We start from the raw sequence: 10495 nt of genomic DNA on the forward strand, positions 1-10495 counted from the left end.
ATTGAGTGCTCCAGACTAGTGTTTTTTAGTGATCATCTGGGAATGTTTAAACTATAAGGGTTTCTACTTGCCAATCTAATTTTAGTTATGGAAAAGTTTAAGTTTAAGCTCACCGAATGTTGCCGGCTTTCCATACCCCTGCAGTGTTCAGTGATAAGGAATTTGAAGTTACTAGACTAATCATTAGAGGACTACATTTGAATTATAAAGTTAAAGCTATGGCCCATCTGCACATGATGGGCTAGTAGTTAATGCTACTGAAATTTCTTTGGTTACAAAAGTATTAGTAACAGTTATAATCTGAACAGCTATATAATCAACGACAAAACTAGCTATAGTTAGAAACATTTTATTAGTGTGGCATATATACCTAAAATTAGAGTTAAGAGTGGTGTGACTGCTCTATTGGAATCCCTGACTGCTCTATTAGAGTATCTTGATCTTTTGCAGTAAAAAATAAGTGTCTTGCTGGGTCACATGCACTTAAGCACCTGTAATATTAATAATAGTCCTCATAAACTAGGGTTCCAGGTTTACCATGCGGGCGGGTGACCAGAAACTAAGGTTTGACTTGGTGTGGCCTAACTAAGATCAAGATGAAATAACTGTTCTTGTCCGTCTGATATCTGACACGTGGGCTATTAGCCTATATGGTATTAGTCTAATTTGTGGATACTGGAGGAGTTAGAAACCTGCTTCACCCTCTCCAAGGGTTGCCCAGGTATAACAGTATTTCCTGGGTAGCTCACCTCCCCCCTTGGGGACATTAAAATGAAAACGATGTATCATGATGTTTGATTGTTTGTAGAAGCATGGTACGCAAGACTTGTTTTAACACTGAGCCACTCAATACACACGTATGGTGTTAGATGTGTAATAGTTAGTGCAGTTTCTTGTACAGAGATATACTACTAACAAACACTTGCACGAAACATATCAGTATCTTTTGTTTGATACAAGAAAAGGAAGTGTTGTAATCTTGGGAGAGCTATTAATGCCTGCACACCCAATTATGTCCTGATTATTAAGGCATCCATAGTACTACAATGTAGTTGTGATGATGAGTTGTGGTAGTTATAAAAGTTAATATTGTGTGTGGATTTATAGTTTCCTATGCTTTCGCTGATGTTCTTGATTCCTGGAGGGAATTACAGAATTACAATAAAATACATTGAAATATGAAATTACATTTAGTTGAGTATCATCTGTTTCCAGTTCTGATGGAGGATCAGCTTTCTGTATAATACAACAACATGTGATAAAATGCTAGACAACACCATAATCAGATCAATGCACTTTGAAACTCTAATAGAACAGTCATTTCTACTGTTTAGAGGTGTACCGATATTACCAATACATCAGCTTCAAAATTACCGATTCCAATTCCAATAACGATACCGATATTCTTTGTTGGGTTGCATCTGATCATAAAAGGTTTTCAGTATGGACAGCGGGGGCAGCGGAGAAGGGGGGCTGTAGCCCCTGTCAAAAGATTATGGAGGGGCTTAGCCCCCTTAAGTTAGCTATGGCTGTCATTGAACAATTGTGCTGATTGGATTGTATTACACAAAATAGCTAACTATACAAATACTTAGCTACCTGTGAACCAACTGGGTTATAAGATTGATATACCCTAATAGAGCAGTCACCCTTTATAATACAAGTCAACAAATATATTATTAATGGTGACTGCTAAAATCACTATCAGATTCATTTTGGGAGTGTAAATCTCAAAAATTTCCTGGAGAGAGGACGGCATGCCCCCAGACCCTTTTATAAGTCCACTGGATTACTAATATTAATGCCTCAAGATCAAGATATGATTGATTTTTTTTTCTACAGGGATGACAGCATCAACTTTTTTCTTCAGCTGTGCCCTGAATTGTACATATACAATATGTTCCCGGTTTAACAGCCGGGTGGCTGGAGCAACGGGGGTACAATTTCTTGCTCAAAGAAACAATAGTAGTAGTAATTCCTTGCTTGAGCATTGAACCTGGGACCTCTTGATCACCAGGCTGATGCCCTACCACTTGGGTTCAAATATTCAGCACAGCCATTCCATACAAGAAACCCTAATAGAGCAGTCACCCTAATACAACAGTCAAACTATAATTAGTGATGCACCGATACCGATACTAGTGTCGGTATCGGCCTTATTTTGGCAGTAGCAGATTTGTATCAGTAAAGGTAAAAATGCCCGATACCAACCGATACTTTAAATGATGTCATTTAATTACTTATCAAGATGGCAGCGTACATAGTGCATTGAACGGAGTCGAGCAAAAGCTGATATAAGCCATGAATTCCTTAAAAGAAGCCAGCTACTAGCATTATTAGTACAGTGAAAACTGAAGTAAGCCACGAAATAAGCTTCATTGAAGCCATAAACTTATCTTCATGTAATTGATAGCCACAAAACCAGCAAACTGCAGTTGATGGAATTAGCAAATGAGCTAAATCACTAGCTGTTTCTTGTGAGAAATGCCTGTGGGGCAAAGTATCGGTATCGGCCATTTCTGGCCTCAAATGTATCAGTATCGGGTTGGTATTGAAAAAGTGGTATCAGTGCATCGCTAATATTAATAGTATTCTGATATCACTCCCAGATTCAATCTGAGAACCTAATTTTCAAAATTATCTGGAGGGAGGATCCCCTGGATTGGCATGCAAAAATACTAGGACATGTCATTTCCTGGATGGGCCAAACTACCCCCCCCCAACCTATGTTCAGTATCTCCTATGCTCCTGATGGACACTACAATAAATGTTAAAACATTATGACAAAAAGCAAAAGGTGGTTGTTGCCAAAACATATTTATAAAAAGAAAACAAAGACTTGTGAAAAAGTTGTGATGAAAATGTGTGAGAAAAGAAAAAATCCAACCTTGGCTATTATAAAACAGTTAACATCTTTAGCCTAATGTTCTACCAACAGTGCTACAAGATCAAACATACAGAAAGCTGAGTAATTATAGTACTTAAGTGAAATATCTGCTAAAACTGATACCAATATTGTGATATTGGTGCTCAAAAGGTGCATAAAGTAACTGAATGATTTGCTTATAATCTTGGTGAAGACAATACACTGAGTGGCATAAATTGAAGGGGTCAGCGGCAAAAAAGGGACAAGTGCCATTTGAAAATTTAGATGACCACATAGTGGGCATTAAACAGAAGTTAGGGACATAATTGATATATTGCGATATTTGCTAAAAACTAATTTGAGACTTTTAAATTCTGTTGTTTATTCAATGGCTAAAAATACACAATTCTAATGTTTAGGAAATGGAAAATTTAAAATGGCAAGTGTCCCCTTTTTCCACTGACCCCTTCAATTACACAAGTAGCTAAACGGAAAAGTTACACTCAAGTATGAATCATAGAAATAAAAAGCAATGTAACAAGTGAGGTCACCCTATACCTGCAGCTTTACTAGTGGGACATTTAATCCTACTTAAGTCATGACTATGATTATGAGCACTTCTTTCAGAGTGACAAATTCTTCTACCTAGGAAGTAGAGAGAAGGCCTGTCCATAGCTTTAGTGGCAAGTTGTAGCCTGAGTTGTATTCGCTACCCATGGGATTTTCATTAGTTATCCACCATATTTTTTTTCACCACCACACCACATCTAATTTTTTCATTCAAATAATATATAGTGTTGCATTTTCTATTTAAACAGAGGTATGCATGAAAACCTAAATAGCAGCTTTTGGAAGATAACGTTTTTATTTAATTAACAACAAATGACTTTATACAATGAACTTACATTTGCTTCTAAATACAGGACCTTCAACAGGTATAGTACATGTTGTTGATTCTGATGACGAGCTGGACACCTAGAATAGCCACAATGAGTAACAAAGTCCCTTATAGTGAATGTACTGTGTACTGCTCTCTGTGTGTGCATTAGGTGCCTATTATCCTGAACTTTACTCACTGACCCAGCAGTATTATTGGACACGTATTAGCTGAAGAAAAAATACCACTTGTCCATGCCTCAAATAAATGCCCACCCATGAGGCATGGTACAGCTTTCTATGGATTACTAGTCTCCTGCCTAACAGGAGCACTGACTCATAGAGCCTAAATAGTGTACAGGTAGGACAACATTTTATTTGGTAGGCGTGAGCATGCAAATAGCAACTAAAGGCTTCCATATAAATGCATGTGCATGGTGTATGTAGTGTAGGCTGTGTAGCTACACAAGATACCACTATAGACTATATACAATATCAGTATCAATCATCTAGTTTAGTACACCTGTACATAATAATTTAAAATTTTTAAATTTAAAAAGTGGATTCAAGTAATTTAGTAGAGATGTAGTTGCACCTCTAGTGACCACTCTATTAGAGTGTTTCTGTAGATAAGTGTCTGTTCTATAAGAGTAATTGACAAGAGTTCTATATGGAAATGGATATTCAAGGGCATAGGCAGGGGGGTTCAGATGGTTCGCATGAACCCCCTTTCCGAGGCAGAATTTTTAAAAATTAAAAATCACACCAAATCTTACAGCCTTGGAGCTCTCCGGTAGCTACTTGCCCATTGTCACTCCTCTGTACTACTCTTGAGGGTCACATCACATTAATGCTGAACCATTGCAAATCATATCTATTGCATCATGTGATCAAGTGCGCACATGATGCATGGTTGAAATGGCACGAGTGAAATGGCGAAGGACTGTTCAATGGTTGGTTGAGACATGTTACAAGGGAGGAACTGCTAAACTTGAGTGGTCGTGTTATACATGCACAAACTGAAGTATACAAATGGTTTGTTTATTCATTACATGTTGTGGGCATGTGATGTCTCGAACATATTGGAGTACAAGCCAAGTCTGAAGTTATTGACCATCAACAGGAGGACCGGCCGAGAATAATGTATACCTGGAAAGAAGTATTGCCAACTAAGGGACTACAGTGTGGAGGGCTTCTGTGTGCTAGGAAATTGAAGTTGGCTATCAGTATGCTGTCTGAAAGTGAGTTTTACAATAGGTTTATAGTTTCTATAAGCTGCATAAACAGCAGTGTGTAGGTTTTAGCTAGTTAGATGCACAAACAGCACCCTTTTATATTACTGTCTAAGCGCACATTTTGTGTATGCATCATTTTTGTTCAAATATGCATGGTCTAGGGGAAGCACCCAGGCCTTCCCCTTAAGACATTTCACTTTAAATCCGAACCCCCTTCAAAAAAATCCTGGCTACGCCCCTGGTATTACTAATTGGAAAACTTATCTCAGACACTACACATTATTTGGGTATCTGTAATCAACAGTGTTTACAAGTACAACATCAGTCACACCACTGACTTACTGGTCTCCTAGTAGCTTGAGCTCATTGGTCTTGGCATTGTAGCGTGAACCAGCCAGTTCAATAAACTTTTTTTTTGCCTGTTTTGCCAACCTTAAATGCTTTAAATTGATCTATCAAAACAATAAAGGCAAAATGATATTAAGTTCTGCTACACACATACACAGACAATACACACACTAGGGCTGAAACAATGTATTCAAGTACTTTCTAGTGCTAATGGTTGAGTACTCATGAACACTGGATACTTGTAGCCATACCTACTGATACCACATGCAGTTTATAGCCTGTTCACTTTGAATTTCATGGTGTAAATTCTTGAAGAAGAAATACTCTTGTGTGAGCTGGCAAACTATGTCACTTAACGAGCTAATTTTACTAAATGAATACCAAAATCCTTAATAAGTATCTGACTATTTGCAACCAGTATTCAGTTCAGTCCTACTCTACACACACACATGCATGCACAGATACGTGAGCACAGACGCATACATTACAGCTTGACTCACTGTTAATATAACCACTCTTGAGTCAGGATGATACAGAGACCTTCCTGAGAAAGCGACAGTCTTGGTGGTAATCTTTAATGGTAATCGCTCCATCTCAGGTACCCATTTAGTACACAGTGCTATAGAAGACACAAGTCACACGATGTACATGCCATTGCACATGTGCTGGCAATGGAGTGAGTACATTGGAATACTTACGTTTTAATGCTGCACAATGTTTCATGACTGCTGGAGGTGTTAAATGAAAGAAGTTGGGAATCTATTGAAAGAAATATGTGATATCAGTGACAACAGTGTATTACTAAGAAAGACAACTGTCTTATTTTCTAGTGTTGTTTTTTTTAATTTTAAAAAGCAAATGTCAGTAGTTTACAATAGAGGACTTGCATGGTGATGCAATTGCTATGCAGCCGCAGCTGTCAGCCATGTTTCAGGACCATGTGGTGACTGTCACTGACAAGTGCTTTCTCACTATTTGTAATGGTTTATAGTGAAATGAATGAGTATTATGTTGTCGAATAAATAACACCCAGCTCATTAAGAAGTTTAGAATTGGTAAGCAATTTATCGAAAATAAATTGGCCACATATTTCATGAATCCAGTGTTGAGGAATTCTATTTCAAATCTAGACCTGTTTACCAGTGTCACTGTATCCAGCCCTCTGTGAATAAACATTATTACTTCCATTCTGACCCATTCTGAACCACAGAAAGTTGTCCCAAAACATGGCTACCTGAAAACCTTTGCTAGCCAGTGTCATCACATGTGCAAGTCCTCTATGTTATATATTATCACAAGAGGTTAGTCAAAGACTCAACAGTAGTGGATCTGAAATGACTTTAAAAATGCCAAAAATGTGTATTAATACTACCAAGAGTTAGTCTCCATTATTGATATTACCAAGAGTTCATAATATATATACTGAGGAGAGTATCCTACTCTCATATACCCCTGTAGAAGGGCGTATCGTGAAGTTATGACGTAACGACAAGATGTTGTGGTTTGTGATGTACGAGCAGCCGCAAAAGTGCAAGAATCGTTAGCACCATTTCAGACTCGCGACGCTCAGGATAGCCGTATTCGCGAATGGCCTAGCAAGAAATGCCTACGAAGCGGTCTTAACCCATGAAGGAATGATTGTAGTTCGGTGAGAAACGCTTAGAGCTGGAGTTAATTTGGTTGCTAGCGACGTTGTTAGGCACGCGTTCAATCGATACCATGTTCAATTAATGACATCATTAATTATACAAAGAAAAACGGGCGAACTCAGAAGTGTTACATCATAACTTCACGATTCGCCCTTCTACAGGGGTATATGAGAGTAGGATACTCTCCTCAGTATATATATTATGAACTCTTGATATTACCAAGAGTAAATTCTACAAGTAAAATTGTAACATCATCAACGTGCTATTTATAACCAACACCTCAAAGGTATAGCCACATCACTAGTTTATGTACAACATGAAAGAAACCTTCAACAGTTCAGCATTATTCAGTGCTGGGGATGGCAACTCTCCCTTCTCCTGACGCCCCATACAAATTGGAATGGGAATCAAGTATGGATCATATGGCCGAGCAGTTTGGAACACCGAGGACCACTCGATGTTTGCATTAAAGTCACTGGGCTGTGACAGCAACACAACATTATGACCATCACATGTAAGATGACACCACTGATGACATGTACCTTAATAGAGGCTTTTGGCTGTACATACGCCCTCTGCTTTCGTCTGAGATATCCAGCAGTACGATCTATACCACATCACATACAAATCACAAACAAACTAAACACTATAGCCTTCAACAATTTGAGGGAACTGATTGACAAAACTTCTTAACACAAAAACAAAATGCCCCAAGTGTCAATCATAAAGAAGTTGCACTGTATTCCAATACACATTGTATAATTGTACTAAAACGTGGCACATTTATGAAACAAACCACATGATACTCTCATCACTGTATTCAGTACATGCAGAGTTTACATTTTGAAGGCATTAATCATGCGTTATTAAGGGTCTACTATATTCGGAGGAGTGTCATCATTCATTTTGTGTTCTTAAAGAAATGTTGGAACTAACTGAATATTGAAATCGCCTGAAGGATGGATTATATATCCATGCTGCATCCATCCCAGGGTTCAAGAAGCAAGACATTAACAAGTCACAATACTACAATTGAGACTACATAATATACAGTAGTAACTATGATACCAAAATAACATATAGTTCTGTATAGAATTATCAAGTAAAGGTTTTTCACAATACCGCCAGGCCTTATTGTACAAAAGCTGTGTAATACATTTCCAACACATAATAAATTACTGTGACACATCCAGAGTTGGGGTAGTTACTTCAAAAAAGTAACTAGTTACACGTTACTTTTATTCCATGTAACTTAGTTATAGTTACTTTTCAAAAGGTAACTAAGTACTCTAGTTACTAGTTACTTTTGTAGCATAAATTATGACTTGATTTTTGCTGTTGTAACATGAATTTTGTTCAGATATGCATCATTAAGGGATGCAATACATATGTGCACTTGAAATAACAATTCTGTGGCTATTTCAGGTCAGTTTTAATTATTGCTACATCTGTTACTCAAGCTGAATCATAGAGAACAGTACACAGAATCTGTCTACTTAATATGGCTGTAGCATATATGGCACAAAAATTGAAGTGTTCTTGCTTTTAAAGCATAATTACAATGTAACTATTGTAATTAGTTACCATTGTAACTTAGTTACTTTTCAGACAATTATTCCTAGACTAGTTACAAAACAAGTAACTAGCTATATTACTAGTTACTTTAAAAGTAATCCGTTACATAACTTAGTTACAAAAGCAACTAGTTACCCCCAACTCTGGACACATCAGCAATTCTGAGATATTCAAGTGTTGGTTGTATCCATTGAGTTATGGCACTAATACATTTTAAAAGCTGTCAATCTGTACAGTAATCAAATGCTCATCCATAACTTTTCAAAAAACCAGCACAGGCATACGAAATCAACAAACTGTAGTTTATCAGACAACATATGGAGTTTGTATTGGCAATGCAAGTCCCAATAGTTATAGACACCCATGTCAACTGGTTGCACCAAAATTTTCATTATTAGAAAGAAGAAACTCTTTTCCCTTACTTGTACTATGAACTCTTGATTTTATTGTATGATCTCTTGAATTATAGTAACTAGGCAGGCTGAATTTTACTTGACTGCTTAATCCACAAAATCTGGGAATTGCCTGCAGGTAGAGGTCAGTTTTCATTATTGAAGAAAATGCTTCAAAACAGTACACCGCAACAGCAGGCTAACTGTTGCTGTAAAGGTAACAACTACCGTATAGCGGGTTTTTACCACGAAGACTTTATTTTCACGAACAGTGGCTAGCTGTGGTAATTAAATTCGCACCTATTTTATCTCTTGTGTTTTCAACTTTTTGTGTCTTCTTGCCCTGTAACTCGATACGTATTATTGTGCCACAATGAAACGAAAACAATCTGCATATCCTTGAGAGGGCACGCAGTAAGTGCCCCACTGCTGTTGGGTCGTCACGCAGCGGCACACATCCCCACTTTTAGCTATATACATATAATACCTATGATGCAAGTGAGTTCCTCACCAATGACAGGAGTCCAAAATGTCTTTATAAACGTGGTAGCCATGTATATAACTGCTTAACAACGCTTCCATTCCCTCTTTCAATGCGTTTCTAGTAATCGAAATAATAAAATCAGCGGATTTTATTTTCGCAGACAACTGCGTTCGTAGAAATTTGTGTCGCACTTTTAAGATTCGTGATAAATATATAGGCACAGTAAAAACCCGCTATACGGTATATATCACCTTTTGTTTAGCACTAACAAACTTTTTCTATGCCACAAAACACCAAACAAACTAGTCTGGCGCCGCCCGCCCCTTCGCATAAAGTAAGGGTCTGGTGAAATACAGATACTAAATCATTTCTAGCGCCCAGATTCGGCGCTAGCCAATTAGTGCATGCCAATGACGTTCATACAGAAATCGCCTTGGCAACACAATGCTTTTGTTCGAATTGAAGTGCAATTATCTGAATTACGTGCGCTGTCTAATTGAATTCCTTTTGAAATGATTAGGTATTTGTATTTCTCCAGACCCTTACTTTTTGCGAAGGGGCGGGCGATGCCAGACTACTAACAAACATGCATGCAATTACTAGCTAGCAGCAATAATAGAATTTGAGGCAGCAGGGTGAAAAGCAATGAGGCCAGGTTGAACAAGTTTGCATGGCCTATTAAATAATATTATGCTTGTGCCGAAACTGAAATGGATAATGGATTGATGTAACCAGATTACAATACACAGCACTAATTCACACTAGCGATTTACTCACTCCTTTCCTGGCGTTTATTGCGCTCGATTTCTCTGAGAGTCATTCGTTGTTCGGAATCCTGATCGCTGCATACCACAGGAGCACAGTGAAACGTCCTAGCAGCTTGTTCGGCAATAATACAGCTATTTAGCATAAATCGGGATGGTATAGGAAGTCTAATCAGCGATACAGTGGTGGCCATGGCTCCTCCAGGATCGTTCCTCGTGTGCTCTAAAGTATTAGAGTTACAGAGTATTCTTCTATTTAATGCCTTAATTGGCTTGCAAATTTGTAAGTTGTTGAAGCTTTGTAGC

At 37.8% G+C, this 10495-nt stretch overlaps 1 protein-coding gene and 1 non-coding gene across 2 annotated transcripts; one reads left to right on the forward strand and one right to left on the reverse strand.

Annotated features, from left to right (window-relative positions):
- Positions 1 to 565: 565 nt before the first annotated feature.
- LOC136262620 (U2 spliceosomal RNA) lies at positions 566 to 754 on the forward strand. Its single transcript, XR_010704249.1, has one exon. It is a non-coding gene; the product is annotated as a U2 spliceosomal RNA (small nuclear RNA).
- A 106-nt stretch (positions 755 to 860) lies between these two features.
- Positions 861 to 10464, reverse strand: LOC136260669 (small ribosomal subunit protein mS35-like). The gene is made up of 9 exons (XM_066054492.1): positions 10203 to 10464; positions 7517 to 7581; positions 7302 to 7454; positions 6024 to 6084; positions 5826 to 5944; positions 5320 to 5429; positions 3772 to 3841; positions 1189 to 1236; positions 861 to 1138 (listed from the first exon to the last, which is right to left on the reverse strand). The coding sequence occupies exons 1-9, from the start codon at positions 10381 to 10383 to the stop codon at positions 1112 to 1114; spliced, it is 834 nt and encodes a 277-aa protein (XP_065910564.1). The 5' UTR covers positions 10384 to 10464; the 3' UTR covers positions 861 to 1111.
- Positions 10465 to 10495: the final 31 nt, after the last annotated feature.

Source organism: Dysidea avara, chromosome 7, assembly GCF_963678975.1.
Source record: "Dysidea avara chromosome 7, odDysAvar1.4, whole genome shotgun sequence".
In the NCBI taxonomy this organism is placed as follows: Eukaryota; Metazoa; Porifera; class Demospongiae; order Dictyoceratida; family Dysideidae; genus Dysidea; species Dysidea avara.